The 26,289-nt window shown below is 32.5% G+C and overlaps 1 protein-coding gene across 1 annotated transcript; it reads left to right on the top strand.

Moving 5' to 3' along the window:
• Positions 1-4,884: 4,884 nt before the first annotated feature.
• Positions 4,885-26,073, top strand: LOC131854220 (uncharacterized). Its single transcript, XM_059205352.1, has 12 exons — positions 4,885-5,120; positions 6,287-6,474; positions 8,806-8,896; positions 12,400-12,513; positions 14,060-14,163; positions 16,161-16,354; positions 17,809-17,929; positions 19,758-19,893; positions 21,206-21,851; positions 23,515-23,646; positions 24,704-24,885; positions 25,884-26,073. Exons 1-12 carry the CDS (start codon positions 4,992-4,994, stop codon positions 26,064-26,066), a joined length of 2,220 nt encoding a protein of 739 aa, XP_059061335.1. The 5' UTR covers positions 4,885-4,991; the 3' UTR covers positions 26,067-26,073.
• Positions 26,074-26,289: the final 216 nt, after the last annotated feature.

Below are 26,289 nucleotides of genomic sequence, written 5' to 3'. Positions count from 1 at the left end.
GTTATCTGTGGTATTACTATGTAATATTATGTTATCTGTGGTATTACTATTCAAAAGTGCTTAAATTTAAGCTTATTTCAATAAATAATTTGATATTCCATTCTAAATGTTTGCATCGTGGGAGGAACGAATGGTTTTCACTTTGTACAAAACCTACTTAGATATTCTTAATTCGTTACTTTAAGGATCTACATAAATAGCATAACTATTTATCGTGAAACTTGTGTTGTAACTATTATCAGTCTAGCAAATAACAATCTGTGATCCGGCATCTCTATATCTTATCAACCCACCCAGATTTGGAATTTGATTATAAATATAATTAACTATCTGACCCGACAGACGTTGTACTGTCTTGATTATGAATAAATTGCGTTATAATAATAAAGATGACTGTAACATCATTTTTTATATACTTTTTAACGGCGGTTTAACATACCGCGTAACTTCCGATGATCGCGGGTTCGATTCCTCGCGAACATTTGCTTTCATGAGTATGATTGCTTGTATCGGTCTGGGTGTTTTCTATGTATAATACGTATGTATTTATGGAAAAAATATGTATGTATTTGTATCAGTAATCTAATTCCCATTATACAAGCTTTAGCCAGCTTCACTTGGGTCTACATAACTGGAGCTGTGTGCTGAGATTAGTTACGATGTAACTACGTCATTTATAACTTTCATTATTTTGAAAGAGTGGATTGATTTCCCATTGGATTAGTCCCATTTGTTTATTTGTCGGTATTTATAAAGTAAATTGTCTTTGTATAAAGTCCAAAGCTGCCCAGTGGTGTATTTCCATGTTATTCTGACAAACCTGTAAATTGCAATATAGATTCCCATTAAATAAAACGCCGAGCGAAGCCAACTAGTCCAGGTACTTAAGATTATAATAATACGTATAAGCTATTATTGGCTTGGGGTCATATAACGTGCAGACAAACAGAACCCAGCAGACCTCTGTTTCCTTATCACTAACGTACTTCACTGTTTACGCACGCGAGATTGTGTATCATGTCTACGTGAACTATATGTTTACTGTTTTGCATTAGAAGTAGACTTTGTTCAAAGTGGTTTGCATGGATACAGTCACGTTTGCTGTGAACGACTCTCGTGGTAATATTATGACTGAAAGAAAGCAAGAAAGCAATAAAGAATTTTATTCGATTTACAATACAAGCAATAATAATAATCTTATATATAAATTTCTCGTGTCATAATGTTAGTTACCATACTCCACACAACCGGCTTAATCGATTTTCATGAAATTTTAAAATAAAATGAATACGCATATAATATATTTATATTCAGTAGGTCTGAGAATCGGCTACTATCTATTTTTCATAAGTGATTTATTTTTTGGTATTTTTTTTATAAAGTGGCATTAAAAATACTAAACTATCACCCTTCTATCCCCAACCCCTATTTTTTAATAACGATTTTAATTTATATTTAAAAACAACTTTTGCGTGGTCAACTGGTAATAAACAAAGTTAAACACAATCTAAGCTCTAAGCTCAGCATATGCCGTGACGAATTGCCATGACGCTGGTACTCTGCGGATGCCCTTATAATTTGTTGGAGTGCTTTCCTGCCAAGAAACTTATCAAATAAGCTTATAATTACCAAAATACAGATGTATTTTGAAATCCTTATCTAGCCTTTCAAAGGGGGAACGCTGCTAGTATCTTCGGAACTTTGCCTAAAGGGACTCCTTTTAATAATATATTTTAGTTATTATATTTATATCTTTTAAGGTTTTAATTTTAAGATCTTAGTTGTACAATTAAATTATATAAGTAAATAAATTATATTGTAATTTATAGTTACATTCCTAAGTAAATTTGTTCACTTTCATGAATGTGATTACTGAACTATAACTTGGACCTTTTTTTGGACCTAATTGAGAGACCATGAGTATATCTATTGCATTTTTGTGAAATCAGGGCTCTTTAGTTGCATCTCATTGAGGTTGTGCTTATATCAGCAACAACTGAGGCAGCTCCTGTTGCGAACTTCGTATATTTTTCTTCTTACTCCTGTTAGTTCGTTAATATTGGCTATAATTTGGTTATAATTTATTCACTTTTTTTAATGGATGATAACGGTATTGTGCATCGCCTAAGGTTACCGTTTACGCAGTCGGGGCAGCAGTGGCTGATGATAAGATGAGCATGAGGTCAGGTCAATTAGCATATTCACCAGGATTTTATCACGATCATTTCCAGGGGGACCCGCGTGTAGGTCGACCTGACCGGGTACATTGATAGCAATGGGGTCATTAGTTAGTGATTGTAGTGACCACTAGTATATGCTATATAAAAGAGCAACACACAAGTTTCTTGCTCGTTCTTCTAGTGATGAGACAGCTTTCCGAACGAGTGGTAGATAAAAAACAAATTGTTATGACTATTCAAAAGTGTTTAAATTAAGTTTATTTGAATAAATGATTTTCTATTCTATTCTATTCTATTGCATTATTATGAACTTGAAATAATTTAATAAGTGACCGTATTCTTTATTGAAATAAATTATAGCTTATTTCTATTTGTCTTCTGTACAACTAAATTTATAATTATACTAGCTGTGCGTACGGATTCACCCGCATTGAATTTATAACCTATGTGTTATTCGATGTATAAACTATATTACTTTAAAGTTAATAAGTAACAAGCATCCATCCATCCACCTATCCATCCATACGCACAAACTTTCGCATTTATAATATTAATAAGATATATGTGAGTAGACGATAATATACAAACTAGCAAAAAGAGCAATTTCATAAATATTAAAATACTTATTGTACTTAAAATTCTTAACCCAGTCATATGGAAACTAGTTAAGAATTTGTGATATTTTGATAAAGAATTGTAATCTAATCTTTGTTACTATAATTATTAAACTGATTTAATTATATTGATATAACTGTTAACTATTGTGATTCATAGATTATTTTCGAATCAATTCAAAATATCTTGTTTTTACAAAATTTAAGTCATTTACTTATGACAAATGAAATCTACTGTCGCCGATTCGGAATGTGGTTTGAGACGAGACGTAATGATAAGATAAGATACAATAGATGGACAATGAGGGGAAGGCACTGCTTTTTTTATGGATGACTAGCTGTTCCCGCGACTTAGTCCGCGTGGAATTTTACTTTACTTTTCTAAAATAAAAGTAGCCTAAGTTACTCCTTATTACATCAGCTACCTGCCAAAAAAAATCCCGTCAAAATCGGTTCAGCCATTTCAGAGATTAGCCGGAACAAACTGACCGACAGACAGACAGACAAAAATTTTTAAAAGTTATTTATTGGTGTATGAACCGTATTTATATTTATATGCATGTAGTAAAAAACGGTTATTTCAATATTACAAACAGATACTCCAATTTTATTTATATGTATAGATAATGGAATGGTCTACCCGCCTACGCTAACGGTTTACACTGGCGCCCAGTGGAGGATTATAGGATGAGCATGATGAAGATCAAGTCTACATTATGCAATAGCGTCAACAGCCTACATTATTAACAGTCCCCTTCCAACCTTCCCCCACTCCCCGAAGGGGACTAAGGGAATGGTGATAAGATGAGCATGAGGTCAGGTCAGTTAGCCCATCATGACATATTCACCACGACGAAAAATTCATGGTGGTTTCCAGGGGGACATTGCTGGCTATAGGGTCAACAGTCTATTACTAATAGTCCCCTTGTGTGTGGACTTATGTATACTTTTTACCATCACTAAATTGTATTACTTTTTCTCTTTATTGCACACAAACATAGGAAAACAACAGTGATACAATAAATGTAATGTACAAAGGCGAGCTTATCTCTAAAAAGATATTTCTTCCAGCAAACCCAGAAAATGTTATAGGATAATGTATTAACTCGATCAGCCATACATATGTGTAAGAAAAATAGAAGATTAAGATATTGTTGTAATAATAATAACTATAAGAATGAATAGACAGTCTCTGAGATAATCTCACTGAGATCAGAAGGGGACTACCCTTCGATCAATCCCCCGTCTAATTCAAATGGCGATCGAAATTATGATGGCCTGAGGTTCGAACCCCTAGCCATGCCCTCACGCTAAAGTTCTATCCGTTAGAATAGGAGTTGGCCTTCAGCCAGCCGCTCCATAAGTCCTTACGCGGGTTTTTTTTTATTTCAATTAAAAAAAAGCATAAAACAAAGTTGTTCCCTCTGTCTGTACGCTTAGATCTTTTAAACTACGCAACGAATTTTAATGCAAATTTCAGTAATATAGACTTATTGAAGAGAACGTAATAATACACGTGCCTGCACTCGTGCAAAGCCAGGGCGGAGAGCTAGTGTAGTATAACGCGACGATATCAAATGCTTTAATAAAACTGCATCGTACTCAAATATCAAACGGTCGGTTTATAATCTATGACAATTGTTTAGTTTGTAGCGACGTATAGTTTAGTATTAGACCAGGCCGGCCAATGAACGGACAAGTGCGACGATATACCAACATTATTCAATATAGTCGTACAATAATGTTTAAATAATAATATACGAATAATACAGTGAACATATTATAAAGTTTGTTTATCGTTTTTACGCAGTGCGTGCATCTTTATAAAAATACATCTATGAACGAAAAGTTTTCATTCCTTTTTAAAAATAAATTGTATAAATATTCTTTTTGATATTCTAAGTAGTTATTATAGTTAAATAAAAAAATTACATTAAATTACAAGTGTTTTACAAAACAAATTAACGTGTAACTAATTAAAACTTGGTATCGTTTTTTGAAAATAGTTGTATGTGTCGTAAATAAAACTTAATATTTCTTTATAATGTGACTGAAATATGTATACTCGTGTGAATTTAATTAAAACAAAATAATACAGTTATAAATATATTTAACTCTGTTAAAATGTATGTAATACAAATGTTACATTATGGACTTGTGTATCCAATGTCTATGCCAATAATTCTAAGGTGACGACATGACTTGGACCACGGAATTGGACGAGGCTGCCATACTTGCCACAAAGAGGGGCTGGTGGCATGTATTTCTGTTTTATTTACTGTGCGGATTGGCGGCAATACCTACCTCTTTCTTAATTTTCTCTCAGGTGTTTTATTTTTTCTTTAACTTTATTGTTTTAAAAGTACATTCTGTTTTTAATTGTATAACGAAGCATTATCAGGTATACTAGTAGGTACCTCCTATGCACTTATCTACTTAGGATAAAGGACTATACTTCTACCTTAAAATATGTTATTAAAACTAAGTTTGTTGCTGCTAAGGTCGTAATAGCCTTACGACCTACAAAAAGGTCGTATGTAGCAATGGAATGGCAAACAAACTGAGGCCCACTTGGTAAGTGGTAATCGTCAATAGAATTACAGACATCATGTTATCATAGAACAACCTTAATACCATTTCTGTGTTGCAATTCCAGAGGACTAAGATATCATGCTTGTTCTTTAATTAAACAGTGCCTAATTTGATCCTACAATCAAAACACAGGTTACAAAGCAGCAATGCTTATCCGATGAAAAATGTAGATGAGACTTAAGTAGTTGATTTGGAACTATTTACTAAGTATTGGAGCTCGGAACTAATGGAGCTCAATATGGACAATAAATTGGATAGCAAAAGTTACCAAGACACCATTTACTTAGGAAAATAGTTGTGTGGTTAAATATTTAAATGAATTTAATATTAAATAGATATAAATTGTAAATTGTTCAGTGAGCAAATCTTTCAATATATCTAACTCTCAGGAGATGGAAATGAACGGCAATATACCGAATTAATTCCAGAGACAGTGGTGGTCTAACGACAGATACAAAGATAAAGAAGAGATAGTGTTGCTTTTTCTTCAATTTTGAGACTTCCAATAATTTTTACTATCCCTTAAAGTATTATAATAGCATGAAGTTTTACGGTAAATAAATAACTTTACTATTAGCTACTAGTTGTTACTCGTGACTGCGTCCCCGTAGACACATCAATCAACAAAATTATGCGTCCAATACGATTAATAAAAATACCGAGGTTACTTTAAAATAAAAGTAGCTTAAGTCACTTCATTACCATTAGTTATCTGCCAGTGAAAGTCCCGTCAAAATCGTCCAGCCATTTCAGAGATTAGCAATAACAAACAGACAGATAGATCAAAAAAAATTATTAAATTATTTTTTAATTTAAGTAATATGTACATTCATATGAAAATTATTAATTCGAAATTACAAACAGTCACTTAAATATAATTAATTGTATAGATTATTTCAGGTTTTCACAAATGCCTCACCAGAACATTGGTGTGCTCCTCCACAAGAGCTGGAGGCTTTGGGGCTGCCGGATGGTCAGCTCCGTTCTCTCATAATACCAAGGCAGCATGACATATACGAAGGTTGCAAAGCATACAGCATCGACACGAAGGCATTGTATGAAGAACTCAGTGACTATGTTCAAGAAAGGTAAAGGTTAAACTAAGATAGACATTTAATAAATACATGTTCATGGGTGGGTGTGTCATCTATTTCTACTGACAAGCAGCTTGCTGTATAAATAGATAAATTTATTATATAATAACTTTATTCACCAATTGCAAACATACACCATACATGAGGCACAAAACAAAGATGAATAACCAACCAACTCAGAACAGAAGAAAAACAAATATAAAAACAATAAAAAATAAATGACTTTTTTTTATATATAACTTTGCCACCAAAGTTATATATACGTAACTTCAACAACAACAACATTATTACTGTGATGTATTATTAGGTATGCGTTATTAAACTACTATACTACAAGAATAATAAGAAATAACTAGTGATTGAAACTCATAATGAATTTTAATTATAACTTTGAACGATATTAATAATCTCAGGACAATTCACACAGCGCCATCTAGACCCAAGTTAGGCTAGCTAAAGCTTGTGTTATGGGTACTAGATTACTGATACAAATATAAATACATACATATTATATATAGAAAATACCGATACAAACAATCATACTCATGAATACAAATGTTTGTGCCGTGCGAGGAATCGAACCCGCGACCATCGGTCGTAAAACGGTGTGCTAGACCGCTAGTCCACCGAGGTCGTCAATATGTAGGTACAGGCACGGGCGGTCGTACAGACAATAAACAAAAGAGTATATGCAAGTGTGTGACAAACACATGGTAGTGTAATGTTTTTTTTATTTATTTAATGTTTTTATATGCACAATTTTTAACAAACATTAGCAGCATTCTGCACTCCATTGTATCTTACATATATGGGTAGATGGATGGATGGATGGATGTTTTATGAAACTATACCATAACATAGCTTGTACATCAGAATAACTCATAGGTACAGCTGGTAATCTAGTAAGTGCACTCTCAACTTTAAAACTCCTCCGTCCGCACTTTTCATAAAAAGGAGGACAAAGTTTTCACTTTATTATTATGAATATATAGATTACTGACTTTGCAAGTCAAAAAGTAACCAATTATTGAATTTAGTTTTGACCATTGCACTCATGTAGACCGTAATTAAAAAAAATGGGAGTGTTAACTGATACTGCCATGTACATTTATGAAACAGGTATATTCGTAAAAAAAAAACCCATATTTATATGACAAAATAAACAATAATAGCAAATTTACACAAAAAGACCCTACTAAATTAAAAATGGCACCGTGTAGAACTAACTTGCAAAAAATTAAGTCACACTTCAGTTCCATACAAATATATAATAAAATACCACACGTAATTCGAGAGATGCCGTTAAATAGATTTAAAAAAGAATTACACCAATGGCTCCTTAAAAAATGCTGTTACTCTTTGCGGGAATTGACCTGACATCTGATATTCTTATTTATAATGTAATTTAATTGTAATTGTTATGAATTGTAATTTGCATGCCCCCTGAATATGAGGCGAACATTTGTACTATTGTTGTAAATGTTGAAGCAAATAAATTATCTATCTAGTTTCTATTTTAATCCGGTTTCTATTGCGTACTTGTTCATATAGACTGGACACGTGTAATTACACGGCTAGCTGTTTTCTCAATCTCGTCATTGTTTATTTCAAGTGTAGTCATAATATTTACTAAGTTATTAACTGATATATGCATTTTATCTACAGTATAGTACACAACGCAATAATGTACAATGATTAATGATGTTGCTATATAATCGGTAATCACATAGCAATATCGTTAATCACTTTAATGCAATCGAATGCATCTCCTACTTAGATATTTGAAGGATTCTGTGGCCCAGCAGTTTAGCATACCGTCTTACCGATGGTCGCAGGTTTGATTTCTTGCTCGGCACAAACATTTGTATGCATGAGTATGATTGTTTGTATTGGTCTAGGTGTTATCTACGTATAATATATGTATATATTTATGATAAAAGTTCAGTCTAGTACCTATAACACAAGCTGTAGGTAGTTAACTTGGGGCTATGTTAATTATCATGAGATTATTATTATTTGTATATTCTTTGCATATATACCGCGCCGGTAAAATTCGGCAACGAATTTTATACACTTTTTTCACTTCGGCATTACATTATAGGTAGTAAATAGTAATTCAAGAGGGAGATTCACACGAAATTTCATAAGAATTAGTCAAGCCTCTTCGGAGGTGTTTTATTTATAACATCTACACGGGAATTATAAATAATACATGAATTTATTAATTTAAATTAATAAATATTTTTATTTATCCAACAATAATATATAATGAGAACAATACTAAATTATCAATTTAAGTTATCATAATATTATTATAATTTTCAGTACAAAATATGTGTACGAAGGCGAAGGGATGCGGCTGGTTACAATTCGCCAGCTGTTGCCAGCCAAAGACGAAGATAAACGCAGAATTCAAGTAAGTGAGTTTTCTAAATACATCTTACTAATATTATAAATGCGAAAGTTTATGATTACTGATTTTGATGAAACTTTACAGTAATATAACTTATACATATATCACAATAATATAATACATAGGTTATAATTTAAAAAGATATTATGTAAATTGGTCAAAAGTTACGCGGCTCAGCTACTACATAATATATCCGAGTCCTTTTCTGACCTATTTCAGACACCAGTTTTTTATACGAACTGTTCGTAATAGTTATTTTTGCATATTTTCTTATGGATGATAAAGTAATGGTGCACCCGCCTGCGCTAACGGTTTACGCTGGCGGGGCACCAGTGGAAGATGATAAGATGAGCGTGAGATCAGGTCATTATGGTTTCCAGGAACCGCGTGACGTTCAACCTGACGTGGTATATTGATAGCAATGGGGTTATTAATCCACGTTACTGACAATCCCTTTCCCCCTAATATTTTTTGCATTATATTACTTAATGCTTCACGTATTTGAACACATTCAAGTTTGGTGGAACTTTTTTTTTAATTATTATCATCTCCTACCTCATAGAATGGAATAGAAAAATTCTTTATTCAATTAAACTTAATTTCAGCACATTTGAATAATCGTAATTTATTTTTTAATCTACAGATCATTCCCAATATGGGCACCAGTAGATACGTTGATAGTCCCACAATAATAGTTTCAATCATATATCGATCGATCAATTACTATTTCAATACACGCTTACAAGAGTTACAGAAAAAATATTTAATTATTTCTATCAGTTGTTTAGTACACATATCAATCCTGTTAGTTCCTGAATAAACAGAACTTAATACTATTAAGTTCTGTTTAGTTACATGTTTTTTACACAAGCTGTGTAAAAAAACATAATAATATGTAGATTATACAAATTGTAAGTATGAATATATATGACGGACTTAATACCTTCGAATCGTTATGTATTAAGGTCAACTAGTAGATAATCAATAATATTGATCATTACCAGTCGACCATGAGTAGTGCAAATAATATATTTATGCTTCGCAATTAGAAAGTTCTGTAGAAAAGAAAGTAGCATGCAAGATATTAAAGTTCTTTATGTACATTAATCACAATAACAATAATAATTCTTAATATTTCAATCCTTGCGAACCTATACTCCTCCTTATAAATGCGAAAGTACCTAACTCTGTCAGTCTCGCTTTCACCCCAAAACTACTCCACCGATTTAAATGAAATTTGACACACAAATAGTCTAGATAGACCCTGAGAAAGGACAGTTGCTAGTTGAAAGTAAAGATAAAAAGTTATATGGAAATATCGTTTTTTTTCAAAGCTGGGAGCTTAACCTTTTTTCTTAATCTATTAAATATAAATAAATATGACATACATACAAAATTTGTAAACATTTTACCCTTAAGGGGGTAAAATAAAATGAAATTTTGTATTGCATGGAATGGAATATTATGCATTTTTTATTTGTAGAATAATTAAAATTTGTCTCCAAGGTCACTATTGTACGCGGATGAAGTCGCGGCCACAGCTATTGTTATAGTGATATTTAATGATGATAAAAATATCAAATACATATCGCCTCATGTTTATTACGATTGAACATGATGACTAATTATAAATATCAAAGATTAAAAATCGTCTAGTGTGTAATATCGTCGATAGAATCGCATATCGTAATACGGCTCCTGAAATGTATCCGTATATTTAATCGTAATAATATAATGCCTGTGATTGTATTTATGAAACTAAAGAAATTCAAAGAAACATAGTGAAAATATGCAAATATCTAATATTTAAAAACTATACATCTATACATATAAATAAAATTGGAGTGTCTGTTTGTAATATTGAAATAACCGTTTCTTAGTACATGCATATGAATATAAATACAGTACATAAACCAAAAATAACATTTTTAAAATTTTTGTCTGTCTGCCGGTCTGTTTGTTCCGGCTAATCTCTGAAATGGCTGGACCGATTTTGACGGGACTTTTTTGGCAGGTAGCTGATGTAATAAGGAATAATTTAGGCTACTTTTATTTTAGAAAAAATATTTCCTTTTAGAAAAAGAATGACAGCCTAAGTGGTTTAGTGGTTTAGCACACCGCTTTACTATCCGATGGTCGTGGGTTCGATTCCTCGCACGGTACAAACATATGTATTCATGAGTATGATTGTTTGTATCGGTCTGGGTGTTTTCTATGTATAATATGTATTTATTTACAATAAAAAATGTATCCATGTATTTATATCAGTTGTCTAGTATCCATAACACAAGCTCTGCTTAGCTTGGGACTAGATGGCGCTGTGTGAATTGTCCTGAGATATTATTATTATTAAATAAAGTTAAATTCCACGCGGACGTAGTAGCCGGTACAGCTAGTTTCAAATTGCGTGATCACGTGACCAATTTAATAATAAAAATTTGAACATATATTTTCGGATTACCGCTTTATTTCTTGTAGAGAAAGTTTTCATCAAAATCATAAGTATTCAGTCTTACTTACCATTTCAATACTTATAATTTATGTATACCTATCTATTTCCACCACTCCACAATTCCCTTCAGTCATTCAAAGGTTGACTGGAAGATATACCTCACTTGTAATAAGTCCGTCATTGTAAACTTATAATAATAATATTCTTTGGACAATTCACACACCGAACCGAAGTTCAGCTAGCTAATTTTATGGATAGATAACTGATATAAATACATAAATATATTTTTTTTTCGTAAATACATACATATCATACCTACTTACATAGAAAACCCAGACCGATACAAACAATCATAATGAATACAACGTTTGTGCCGTGCGAGGAATCGAATCTGCGACCATCAGAAGGCGCTGTGACAAAAAGATGTAACAACTTATTTCTTAAGATTGTTACATCCTGTCATTTTAAATGTATTTCCTGTACAATAAAGTGTTACAAACAAACCCTTTAGGACTTGCCTTGTAGATACTTGGTAAAAGGATGGTATAACGTGGATAGATAATAATTATAATAATATCTCAGTATAATTCACACAGAATCACCTAGTCCCAAGTTAAGTAAAGCTTATTTTATGTGTATGAAACCACTGTTATAAAAATTCAGATAATTTTTTTTTTGTAAATACACAAATAATATCTTATACTTATATAAAATTCTCGGGTCACAATGTTAGTTACCATACTCCTCCCAAACGGCTCGATTGATTTTTATGAAATTTTACATGCATATTCAGTAGGTCTGGGAATCGGCTATTATCACCAACCCCTATTTTTATATAGCGTTATTAATTTATATGACAAAACAACGTTTACTGGGCCAACTAGTGTTATGTAATATGCACTCAGACACAAACAATCATACTCATGACTCCAAATGTTATTACCGTGCAAGGAATCAAACCCATAAACGGCGATGTGGTAAACTTTGGTGATTGATGAAATCCCATCGTCAACTATATTATAATAATTAAAATGATGTTTTAAATTGTACATAGATATCTGACATAGAAGATTCAATATTAAAGTTAAGAAGCGAGAATTCTACTACAGTATGCACGAATGGTTGGCGGTACAGCACTGAGCATTACCAAAGGACCTTAGTTACTGAGGTACGTAATATCACGTTATTTATTTAATAATATTAATCAAGTAATATCAAATAAAACCATGCACCATGCATGGTTAGTCAAGATGCATAATGAAGGAATTAGCAGGGCATAGATAATTGACCAATTAAATACCAAGTAATCACAGCCAATGCTTCATCTTCACTATTATTAAGAAAAAGTAATACCTAAAGGAAACCACATCAGGATAATATTTATTTACCTATTGCTGGAAAAACCAGAGCGAAAATGGTTAATCACGTAATGATCATCACAACTTAGAACTCTAAAATCCAAAACAATCCATATTTATAAATGTCATTATCAGCCTATGACAAAATGGCCTAAATAATTAAGTATTCCACTTATACTTATACTCCCTTTCCCTGAAACGAGAAAAACCGAAACAAAAAAAAATCCATACTACAAAAGACAATGGCTGTATAGGACGTATCCTTTTGCCTTTTCCTGTGACGGAAAAGACTGAACAAAAAAAATAATTACTAATATTTTCAAATGCGCTTACTTCGCGCCGAACCATTATGGAAATGCAATTACTTCGTTCAAATATTATTGTTTATTTATTATAATTAGTGAGTTTAAAGTATAAAAAGTAGAAGTTGTTTGGGTGCATTTTTATGCAGTCCCAAAATCGATGCAAGAATTTACATACCGGTATCTATAAAAATGTGTAATAAATAAATATTTACATTAATTTTGTGCATGTTATCGTTAAATTATTATACTTTTCCTTAACACAATATGTGGTGCTTGTAGGGACTGATCTGCTCCGGTAACTATGCCTGATTTGTTATTATTATTTGCTTTGATAGTCAAGTAACTATTTATTCACTATGTCAACAGGTATTTGGCAGTTTATATTCACACAAAGTGTTAAAAATGTAATATTGAACATTTAAACAAGCAACACCCAAGTTTTTGCTAATTCTTACTGTTAATGAGTCTGTGTTCCAAATGAGTGGTAGATTAAAAAATATATGACTATTAGAAAGTCAGATAAGTCCAACTAAGTCTGCAATTATGTTATATATTATTGATGATTTGTAACTGCTTTCACCTATGAAAGAAGTCTAAGTTTATTATATATATGTAATAAGTATTAGTAGTATAAATACAGGAGCCAACAGAATATCAGCACTGCAGGTTTATGCTGAGTTGGTTGCCTCTTCACCTTTGTGGCACATAAAGTCACCTCCATATGTATATTTTATTTTTTCATGTATTTTTACTTTACCTCATGAATGCTATGCTTCATGAAGGCTGTTATTATTAGCAGTTTTATGAAGACATAAATGTAATATATTATTTATATATTAAATAATACATTATATTATTTATTTATTTATTTTGCACCATTTACTAAACAAAAAAAATAGTAAATATATCTTAACTGATATAAAAGGCAGTCTTATTGCTAAACAGTCTCTTCCAGACTACCTTTGTGTTGATAGAAAGAGTAACAATAAGATACTAACTACTACTAACTGTGAGAACTATGTTCATGTATTGTTTTTTGTTAATTTTCCAGTTTTCCTTAGTCTGTGATAAAGACTGGTTACCAAGAACAGCAAATACTTTATTCTGGGTTGGTTCAATATTTGGCAATTTAATATTTGGATGGATGTCGGACAGGTAAGCTGACTTTTTTACTTTAATCAGAGATATTTGCTAGAATATAACTCAAATTGCAGTGGGAATTTTAAACACCTACCAATCTATGGTACACAGTAGCATGTTTGTGGTAAAAGTTGTGTTGCCTAAATAAAGAGAATTTGATTTGGAATTGTGTCACACCACTCTACCGAGGGGGAAGGGTATTTTTAATAATGTGGACTAATGAACACATTCCTACCAATGTACCATACATTGGTAGCAGTGGGTTCATTAGGCTTCCATCTATATGGTCTCCTGAAAATCATCAAGATAAATTACTGGTAAAAAAATGTCACAAGGGTGTAACTAATCTGACCTCATATTAATTTTAAAATGCTCCACTGGTGCCCCAGCAGCATAAACCGTTACTAGAGGTGGGTGGACAATTCCATTATCATCAGAATAGTATATTTCAGTTTGAAGTATACAGAATTGAGCAGCTAAATTATTGAATAGACGTGGAATATTGTGATTTAAGATTTGATTCATATTAGTAAGTGTTTAACGAAAAAAAATAAAATTACTAAATTATATACTAACAGGACCACAGTTACTGCTGTAAATTTGTAATGTTAACAGCAAATAAAGGGTATTATTATATTATATTATAAGCATTTAATGATACTAGTGGTTGAAATTTGACCTTTACTAATTTATTCTCAATTTGACAAAAAGGGCTATATACTCTTTGTTTATTGTTAAAGATTTAACATATATATATACATATATACTGTGTGTCAAATAATCAATAATCTCAGGACAATTCACACAGCGTCATCTAGACCCAAGTTAACCTAGCTAAAGCTTGTGTTATGGGTACTAGACAACTGATATAAATACATAGATATATTTGTTTTGTAAATACACACATAATGTACATAGAAAACAGCCAGACCGATGCAAACAATCATACTCATGAATACAAATGTTTGTGCCGTGCAAGGAATCGAACCCGCGACCATCGGACGTAAAGCGGTGTGCTAGACCGCTAGACCACCGAGGTCGTCGAAATACATGATAGTGTGTTTAATGTTTTTTATTGATTTGATGTATTTTTATAGTACTAGCATTCTGCACTCCTCTGTATGAATAGTGTCTGAAATTTTATATTCTTCTGTTAATGCTATATTTTCGTAGTAAGGGTTACAAAGTTTTTGCTTCAATTATCAATGAATAATGCATTATTCACTAATCAATTTAAGATATGTATTGCAGACTCGTTATAATTCATAAACATCCAATATAGCAAAATTCAAAAATCATTTATTCATGTAGGACACTTTAGCCACTTATGAATGTCAAATTTTTACATTATAATTTTATTTTTTCATCCAATATATAGATCCATTAATAGCTCATTAGCTTAATAGTCATGCTTGATCCTTTGATCCTTTAGTTATATTTCTGTAGAATAGTACTTAGACGCATGAAATTGAGAAATTTTAATTTTAGAGAACCCTGTATATCTCGCATTTCATGTATAGCAGAGATGCAAATGTAATTTATTATATCAATAATTTATGTGGTAGATCTTATTAGAAATCCTACATCATCATCATCATCTCAGCCCGGATGAGGTACACTGCTGAACAAAGGCCTCCCAAATATCTCCATGAAATAGAGAAATTCTTATATGTTAAAAATCATTCACAAATCTAGAGTTCTCAAACAAGAATATATCTCTAATATAAACAATTTTTTTTTGTTCTTTTCCTATGAACAAACAATATAATCTGAAGCAAGAGTATTTCCTAAGCAAGAGTATGTCTAATATAAATAAAATTTCTTTCTTTGCCTGTGAACAAACAATATATTTCATATCAACAAATATTCTTTTCCTTTCTTATGATTAAGCAATATAATCATATCTCATAGATAAACCACCTATTCTAAAAATAAAGTCTAAATTTCCCTCATCACACTAAACAATTTGTTTCAAACACTTATTTATCTTAAATACTTATGTGACGTTCCAGGTATGGTCGGCGACCTACAATATTACTTATGATCTATTTAGAAGTTCCTCTGGCGATTGCAGCATCTTTCCCAACATCATATTGGAGCTATATAGCTGTAAGGGTTGTCAGTGGACTATTCTTTCCGGCACTGTATCAGCTTCCATTTGTATTGGCCCTGGAACTTATGCCGACTCCTAGAAGGACTTACACTGGTAAGAAAACTTTAAACTAGGATATATAATAATAATAGCTCAGGACAATTCAGACAGCGCCATCTAGTACCAAGCTAAGCAGAGTTTGTGTTATGGGTACTAAATCTATACATATGTATAAATAAAATTGGAGTGTCTGTTTGTAATATTAAAATAACCAGTTTTTACTACATGCATATGAATACAAATACGGTACATACATCAAAATATTTTTTTTACAATTTTTGTCTGTTTGTTCTGGCTAATCTCTGAAATGGCTGGACCCATTTTGACGGGACTTTTTTGACAGGTAGCTCATGAATAAGGAGTAACTTAGGCTATACTTTTATTTTAGAAAAATAAAGTTAAATACCACGCGGACGAAGTCGCGGGAACAGCTAATAACAAATAGAAATACATACATATTTTTCGTGCGAGGAATCGGACCCGCAACCATCGCAAGTAGTTTGACCAGCATGGCTAATCTAGAGATCAAAAAGTTTGCAAATTAAAGCCGCAGATTTAGAATAATTCACAATCTATATAGGAAGCCCGGAAGGGGATTGTTAATAATGTGGACTAACCCCATTACTAGCAATGTACCAGATATACAACACGGTACCCCTGAAAACAATCGTGATAAATGTACATTTGCCAAAATGACCTCATGCCCATCCTTCCATCCATTATTCTCCACTGGCGCCCCGCCAAAATATACCGTTAGCACAGACGGGAGCAACATTCCATTGTCATACATGAAAAACCGTATATAGAAAAAATTATCAAGTAGTACTTCCTATGAGAGAAACTGTGTTGGATGTTTTAGCACCCGATAGAATACCTTCGCTATATCAAGGCTAATAACTGCTAACGCCTCACCTTTACTGTCGATGGCAAAGGCCCAACCGTGTCTGAGATACACAAAAAGATCACAAGTTGAGCGATTATGGCGAAAACCAATGTTGACGATTGCAATTCAACAAAAGAGGGTGACTCAGGACAATATCTTCATCTTCGTGGAATAGTGGCTTTGCCCAAAGAAAAAAAATAATAATCTAATCAAATAAACCCAAAGAAAAAAGTTTCATCGTAATAGTTTAAGAAATGACAAATTTCCGCCCAAACTTTCATCCCCAATTTTTATATTTTAAGGGTATTTTCTTTACAAAGTTTGATTGTCTTATTTATTTATATTTAATCAATAGCATAAAAAATAGGTTTGAAGCTTCTAGATTTAAAAATGCCGATATTATATACAACCTTTCATCTCCCCTTTCTACCCTTAAAATTTTCTTCGCGTTAAAAAGTAGCCTATGTTCTTTCTCAGGGTTTAGACTACACAAATGTACCAAATTTAATTTATATCGTTCCAGTAGTTGCGTTGTGAAACCGCAACGGACAGTTAGTTACTTTCGCATTTATAATATTAGTATTTTTGTACTGAAACAAGTGTTAAATATTTTTGTATGTTTCAGGTATCGTTGTTGGGATGTTGTTCGCCAGCGGCATGTGTTTACTGTCGCTATTAGCGTATACATTCAGAGACTGGTTCTACTTATCACTTGCCACGAGTTTACCATTTGTGGTTTTATATGGGTACGTTATACAATTTCGTTAATTAGTTGTAACTACAAGATTTTCTACAACTAAAAATTGAAATATGACATTCAAACATCTGAATTCATGAGTATCTCAATACAAGCACAGCAGCTGATACAGCGCTGCTGCTCCAATTACAAGACACGGCTAGTAAATCATTCGTAGGTCGCAGTGCTACAGGTGCTACACATCTGACAATAGCCCAAACATCCCAAATAAAAAAAAAAAATAGTAAATCATCTCAATGTGCTGACCGACCAACTATAGTCCCCGTCAGCATACGTTGTCTTAAAAGGCGTAGGTTACTGGAATCTGATGTCTAATCAGGACCCTCCGCAGAGACGATAACATCACACTGTACCGGTGACTAAAATATTACATCTGCTCATGAAAAAGAATTTACTGTAAATATTAATTCAAATTCAAATTAAAAAAATTTTTTATGTAGGGCATAGTAGCCGCTTATGAACGTCAATTTTTTTACATTATAATTTTAATTTTTTTCTACCATCCAGTTCAGTATATGGATCCAATTGAAAAGAACTGGCAAGAAACTCAATTGAATATTTTATTTTATTTTTTTAAAAGCCAGTTTATTTACAATCTAAATATATATAACTCTAAGGTGACTGACATAGTGATCTATCGACGCACAGCCCAAACCACTGGACGGATCGGGCTGAAATTTGGCATGCAGGTAGATGTTATGACGTAGGCATCCGCTAAGAAAGGATTTTGATTAATTCCACCCTAAGGGGATAAAATAGGGGATGAAAGTTTGTAAAAATGAAGCCGCAAAAACTACACCTAATTAATAATAATACTTACTACTTCGCGAGCGAAGCCGCGGGCAAAAGCTAGTGTATATATATAGGTGTGTATGCCTAACATTAAATGAAATTAATCCCGTGCATGAACAACTATTGCCATGCTCGTCATTCAAGTAATCGTTTAGTGAGTTTTGCTTAGTACGTGAGGCTTTGCTCAGTAAATATGATTTAACAGTTGTTTTGAATTTATTTAAGGGTAATTCCAGTATATTCTTTTTCTATTGTAAATTTTTATACCTATTCCCATAAAAGACCTATTGACTGATTTTCTAAACGATACTTGGGGACAGCAAGTTTGTCTTTAAATCTAGTATTAATATTATGAATATTGCTGTCTTTTGGAAATAAGTCAAGATTTTTATGAACATATAGGATATTTGAATATATAAATTGAGAAGCAACGGTGAGAATATTTGCCTCTTTGAATTTCTCTCTTAATGAGTCACGACTCCTCATACAGTAGATCGCTACTACTTCACAAAAAAAATTATATATTTATATCAGTTATCTAGTACTTATAACACAAGCTCTACTTGTACTTATGATAGGACAACATGGCGCATTTTTTAATTTATTTATTTACTTAATACAGAAAAAAATTGTACTAATTTACTGAAGAAACAATGATATTCACAGAAGTATAAAACTGTGTTGCTAATATCGACGTCCTCCACCTAGTATATATAATTCCAGAAAATAAAAAAATACTTGCAATGTCTTTACCCATCACGTATTGTCTAATAAAATTTGCAAAATATTTAAATTTACCAAAACAAAGAAAATTTAACTTATAAACAAAAAGAAAGAAACCACAAAAAAGGTACAAAACAAAAAGAACCTATGCCTGTATTTGATATGTATATGTGTAAGCATTAGGCGTATATGTGTGTGTGTGTGTGTATGTGTGAGAGAGAGAGGATGGTCTATGATTACTGAGACTAATTGAGAACATTATTTTCCAGAACTGGTATTAATTATGAAATCTTCTGCTCCAGGTATTATTGGCTTATACCAGAATCTCCAAGATGGCTTGTAAGCAGAGGTCGTATAGCGGAAGCAGAGAAAGTTCTAAGGCATCTTGCTAAAAAGAACGGCATAACGTTGCATCGAGGCTTCCTTATTGAAATACATGTAGTTATTGACAGATTTATTTATTAATTTAAGCTTTGCATTCCATAACTTTTACAATAAGCAGTAGGCTGTTAAATTCAAAGTAGATCAATTATGGACCCAGTTGGGCACAGCAAGCTGAAGAGAAAAGAGATTTATTTCTGCTGTTCACATTATATTACATTTTTGTGGCTATTTTTGTAGCTTGCATGCTTGTAATGTAAAAGGACCTACTTCGATTTTCACTGGACTAATTATTATAGAGATCTCGAACTTTTTTAAATAAAATACATCATATATAACTCAGTACTAATGTAGAATTACACAGAAGAAAGTTTTTCTTAAATTTCGTTTAAGGCATTTGCTAATAAAATTTAAGTGTCTGTAAAAATTCAAATTAACCGCTTTTCATTAAATGCACTTAAAAGTATATATGGTAGGGCAAAAAAATAATTTGTTTTTGCAAGAAAAACCTGTACAGAAAGGTATGAATTTGAGAATTTCAAAATTAACCTCGGAATTGTACGTTTACTTCGTATTGGATACTTAATTTTGTTGAATGATGTATAGTTTACACGTGTATTTAGAACTGGTCCAAAATAACCAATATTGAACTAAATAACAGTACAATAGCGAGTTTTGTATAAATATATATTAAAATAGATTTTCCAGAAATAATCCAATGTTATTTTGTCTGAGTATTTTTTCACATTCACAGAAACAATGTTATAATAATGTATTTACTACATGATCATGACGTGGGTTAGATTTAAATTATTAATGTTATCTATACATATAAATAAAATTGGAGTGTCTATTTGTAACATTGAAATAACCGTTTTTTACTACGTGCATATGAATATAAATACCGTACATACACCAACTTACCATTTTTTACAATTTTTGTCTGTCTGTCTGTTTGTTCCAACTAATCTCTGAAATGGCTAGACCGAATTTGACGGGAGTTTTTTTGGCAGGTAGCTGATGTAATAAGGAGTTACTTAGGCTACTTTTATTTTAGAACAATTTATTTTATTTTCAAAAAAAAGTTAAATTCGGACGATGTCGCGAGAATATACCATATAAATATAGTATAGTATAAAAAAAAATATAGTTCAAAAATCCAAAATGTTTTTTTTGGGTGGAGCATCCTTATCACTTCGAGCAATAAAAATATATAACAACCTAGGCGTATGGCAACTAACACTGTGACATGAGAACTTTGTACATTAGAATGATATTATTAAAAAATAAAATAACAACAATTTGACAATGTTGAGAATACTAAGTTTTTTATATAAATAATATATAAATGATTACTGTGTACTTTCAGAAAAGAATAAAGGCAGAAGAGAATGCGGCAGAAGAACTTACAATTACCTCCAATGCAAACGGATATATTGCAAATTATCAAGACTATCCCGATAAAGATGAATATATAGACAGAAGAATTAGTAATATGCTTTCGTTTAGACAAGATTTTACTAGAATTACAGAAGCAGAGTTAAGTATTAAAGGAGACAGCATGGAAAGAATGATAGCTCTTGAAGTTGCAGAAATAGTGAATAAAAAGGCAAGATTAAAAAACAGAGTAAGTGTCAAAGAGGAAGAAGTAAAAGATGAAATTGTAAATGAAGAATCTCAAATCAATTCTGAATCAAAACAAAAGTCCACGCAGACTGATGAATATGTGAAATCTCCGGCGAGTACGCTAAGAAGGAAGTCAATACAACTTATGAATAAAATTTTAGTAAGGGATGGGTATGCAGAAGAAGACATTATTGAGAATAAACGCCTGGACGAACAGAACTCTGAGGGGGACTGTAAAGCGTCCCTCTTGGATATATTCAGATATCCCAACATCAGAAAGAAGTTTTTTATTTTGACTTTCAATTGGGTCGTGTTAGGTGTTGTTTATAATAGTTTAAGTTATAATACTCCTAATTTAGGAGTGGATGATTACTTAGCATTTTTTATAGGTTGGTATACTTTATTAATTGTATTGCTATATATTTTTTTTTATTAGTTGATAATGAAATGGTGCACCCGTCTGCGTAAATGGTTTACGCTGGCGGGGCATCAGTGGAGTATGATAGGATGAGCATCAGGTCAGGTCTAGTTAACCCATCGTGACAAATTCACCAGGCATTTATCACGAAGATTTCCAGGTGGAAGCTCATGGATGTCAACCTAACATGGTATATTAGTAACAGTCCACTTCCGCCCTTCTATAAATATTCGTATCTATAAAGGAAACTTATTGTTATATGTTGTGAACAGTCTTATTTATCTATAACAATATTAATAATATCTGAGGACAATTCAGTGCCATCTATTCTCAAATTAAGCATAACTTGTGTTATGTGTACTACACAACAGATATAAATACTTTGTTTTTTTTGTGTAAATACATAGTATACATTGAAAACACACAGACCTATACAAACAATCAAACCCTCAACCATAGCAATATACCAAGTTAGGTTGACCTCCATGCGGTTTCCCTTGGAAACTATAGTTATAAATTCCTGGTGAATTTAACACGATAGATCAACTGACCTGACCTTATGTTTATCTTATCGTCCTCCACTGGTGCCAGCGTATACTGTTGGCACAGGCGGGTGCATCATTCTTTAATCATCCATAAAAAGAACCTCGACCATCAGAAAGTAAGGCGGTGTGCTCAATCGGCAGATCACCCCTAGACCGTCAATATCTATATAACAAAAAATCTCATTTGGTTATTTATAGACAGGATTTTTGAATGGAATGGCAAACAAGCTCACGACCTACATAATTGTAAGAACTAACCATCAGTGGACCCGCGGTAATCCGGCCCCCCTTGTAATCCTACATGGTCTATTATTTATTATTGAATATTTTTTTGACAATCTTCGCTAATACATGACTGAACAAGTTTGAACATGTACGTATCACTGTTGTACTCGACACGTAGCGTATTGTTTTGATTATGATTGCTTAGTTTGAATTTCACTACTTACATGTGATGAAGATAGCGGTGCAGTATAGCATGTGTATATTGTTTACTGTTTATTCACACGTATAAGTATCAGCTCAGAAGCGAAAGCACAAAACACAACAATTAAAGAAAAATGTGATATTTTAGACCGCCTAAATCGTAACGAATCTTTTAGTAGTTGACATACATAATGAAGTAAGATTTGTACTTAGAGGTACTTAAGAGAGTGCATATACATACATACATATATATCACTGGATCTGTATCCAGTGATACGATTCTATGTTATATATGTATGTATGCATATTACAGAATCTGCCAGATTACATGGTACTCTTTTGTAAAAAAAATCCGAACTGCAGGGTTCCCTTAGGCCTCCAGTAAAAAACAGTTATTTCAATATTACAAACAGACACTCCAATTTTGTTTATATGTATAGATTAGCTATTCGACCGGCTTCACACGAGTGTACATGTATCATATATATAAACCTTTCTCTAGAATCACTCTATCTATTAAAATATATTCGCTACAAAATCCGTTGCGTAGTTTTAAAGATTTAAGCATACATAGGGATAAACAGCGACAGCGACTTTGTTTTATACAAAGTAATAATAATGATGATTATTAAGAATTCTGAATGTTATTTTTTTTAATTTCAGGTGGAGCTGTAGAATTGCCATCGTATATCATTGCCTGGGTCTGTATGGAACGATTTGGTCGACGATGGGTCCTCTGTATCTTTATGAGTATAGGCGGCGTGGCCTGTCTCAGCTGTGGATTAGTACCAGAAGGTTATTAATTAATAATAATTTTATTATTAACTGGCTTTTCACCGATATTATATAACCAATTTATACTTGGGGGAAGGGAATTGTTAGTAAAATGGACTGTTGCCACCTGAAAACTATCGTGTTAAGGTCTTGATGAATTTATGACGATATGCTGACTGAGTTGACCTCATCTTATCATCCTCCACTGGTGCCCCGCCAGCGTAAACCGTTAGCGCAGGCGGGTGCACCATTCTATTACACATTTTCACGTAACTAAATTCGACTTAGCCGCCCGGTAGCTGGATTAACCAATTGGCATGAGATAATTTTAAATAGATATATATATACATTTATAATAGCTGTGCCCGCGACTTCGTCCGCGTGGAATAGTCACTTTGACCACAGATAACATAATATTACATACTTTGACTAAATAAAGGAAAAGTATTTAGTAAGCAAACCCAAAAATGTTTATTTATATTTAATCAATAGCCTAAAATATAAGTTTCAATCTACTAACTTCAAAAATGGCTATATTTCTATACAAACTTGCACCTCCTCTGTAAACCCTTTGCATTAAAAAGTAGTTTATGTCCTTTCACAGATACTAGGCTATTTGTATACTAAATTTCATTTAAATCAGTTCAGTAGTTTTGGAGTGAGAGCGCGACAAATATACAGCATTAACATTTATAATATAAGTAAGGATGTTGTAACTATACTTCATTGTGCATGACAATAGTTGTTCATGCACGGAATTTCATTTAATGTTAGATATAGACACATATATAAGTACACATTGTAAAAAACTAGCTTTAAAAAAATCAATTAAGTTTCTTGCCAGTTCTTCTCAATCGAATCTGCGTACTGAACTAGACGGATGGGGAAAACATATTATTCCAAAAAATTTGAAGTTCATAAGTGACTAAAATGTCCTCCTTGAATAAAAGATTTGTGATTTCATTTGATTTTGATGTACATTTCTTGATAAATTCTTTATTCGTTTTGTGTGAGCTATTATTTACAAATTTATTCTATTTGGTGCAATAAAGTATATATTTTTTCTTTTACTTTCCAGCCTGGCCTTGGATAACAGTAACGCTTGCAATGTTAGGACGTCTGTGTATAGCGGCCTCGTTCGCTGTTTTTTACGTACAAATAGGGGAGCTTCTACCGACAGTATTAAGGTCACAAGCGATGGGAGCTGCGTCTTTTATAGCAGGCCTGGGATTGCTGGCCTGTCCATACATAGTGTATTTGGTGAGAATATTTTTAGAAATAGAAATAATCTTTATTCAAATAAACTTAATATAAGCACTTTTGAATAGTCAAGTTTTTTTTATTCTACCGCTTATTCGGAATGCAGATTCATCACAAGAAGAATAAGCAAGAAACTTGTGTGTTGCTCTTTTAAATAAATATTGATGATTAAATAATAATAGTGCTCTCAGGACAATTCACACAGCGCCACCTAGGCCCACGCTAAGCAGACCTTGTGTTATGGGTACTGGATGACTGATAGAAAATAGCATATCACGCGTGAAGGAGCGTAGGTGTAATAGCAGCTAATATATCTGTATTATTTTGTTTAATTCCGCTACTGTTGGCATGTGTGAGACCACATATCAGTACGAAACCTGACCACCGCTACGGGAAGCAACATGATTGTTGATAAGTTAATTGTTGAGGCTCAAGATCCAGTTGACAATACTATGCTGTGATGTTGGTAGACGGTAATCAACAGCTGTATAGGTTTAAATTGTGCCTTCCCTATATTATTATTTCCATAATTCCATCTCTTTTTAAATGACAGGCAAAGATTCTTAGACCGTACAGCCTAGTCTACATTTAAACTTCTTCATATTTGTATAAGTGATGGCCAAAGGCCAATTCTTATGTAAATTTATATATTATTGCTTTGATTGAATAAATCTATTCATATAAATAAAATTGGAGTGTCTGTTTGTAATATTGTAATAACCGTTTTTTACTACATGCAAATAAATATAAATACGGTACATATACCAAAATGACACTTTTTACAATTTTTGTTAGTTTGTTCCGACTAATCTCTGAAATGGCTGGACTATTTTTTTGTAGGTAGCTGATGTAATAAGGAGTAACTTAGGCTACTTTTATTTTAGAAAAATAAAATTTAAATCCACGCCGGGCGTAATCGCGGGAGCAGCTAGTGAATTATTTAATTATAAACTTGTTGAAGGTATAGTTTTTAAATTAATTTTTTTGTTATCTTTCAGTCCATTTACACGAAGGCCCTACCGCTTATTTTAATGGGCATACTGAGCGTCATGGGAGGCGTCACTTCATTGTTGTTACCTGAAACATTGAACCAGCCACTGCCGCAGACACTGGGCGACGGCGAAATATTTGGAAGGGACTTCAAATTGCTCAGTTGTGTGGAAACTCCTGATGCTGTCTAAAACTTACTAATATTATAGACATGGAAGTTTTGTGATAGTTAAGTGGATAGATGGATGGATGTTTGTTACTCTTTCAATCATACTGAATATTAAAAAAAAACTACAATAGTATATATTCAAATTCAAATTCAAAAATCATTTATTCATGTAGGACTTTTAGCCGCTTATGAACGTCAAGTTTTTACATTATAATTTTTTTTCCCTACCGTCCAGTTCGGTATAT

This window comes from Achroia grisella, unplaced genomic scaffold, assembly GCF_030625045.1.
Source record: "Achroia grisella isolate CSIRO2021 unplaced genomic scaffold, CSIRO_AGI_Agris_v1 utg971, whole genome shotgun sequence".
NCBI classification, from domain to species: domain Eukaryota; kingdom Metazoa; phylum Arthropoda; class Insecta; order Lepidoptera; family Pyralidae; genus Achroia; species Achroia grisella.
The sequence above is the reverse complement of the archived record's forward strand: the minus strand, read 5'-3'. Positions and strand labels throughout refer to the sequence as shown.

Bases quoted from the DNA above. Each gene is read 5' to 3' on its own strand.
- LOC131854220 (XM_059205352.1), top strand. From the start codon at position 4,992: ATGACTTGGACCACGGAATTGGACGAGGCTGCCATACTTGCCACAAAG. The intron at 5,121-6,286 runs GTGTTTTATTTT...AGATTATTTCAG, and splicing joins CTTTCTTAATTTTCTCTCAG to GTTTTCACAAATGCCTCACC. The intron at 12,514-14,059 runs GTACGTAATATC...TTAATTTTCCAG, and splicing joins AAAGGACCTTAGTTACTGAG to TTTTCCTTAGTCTGTGATAA.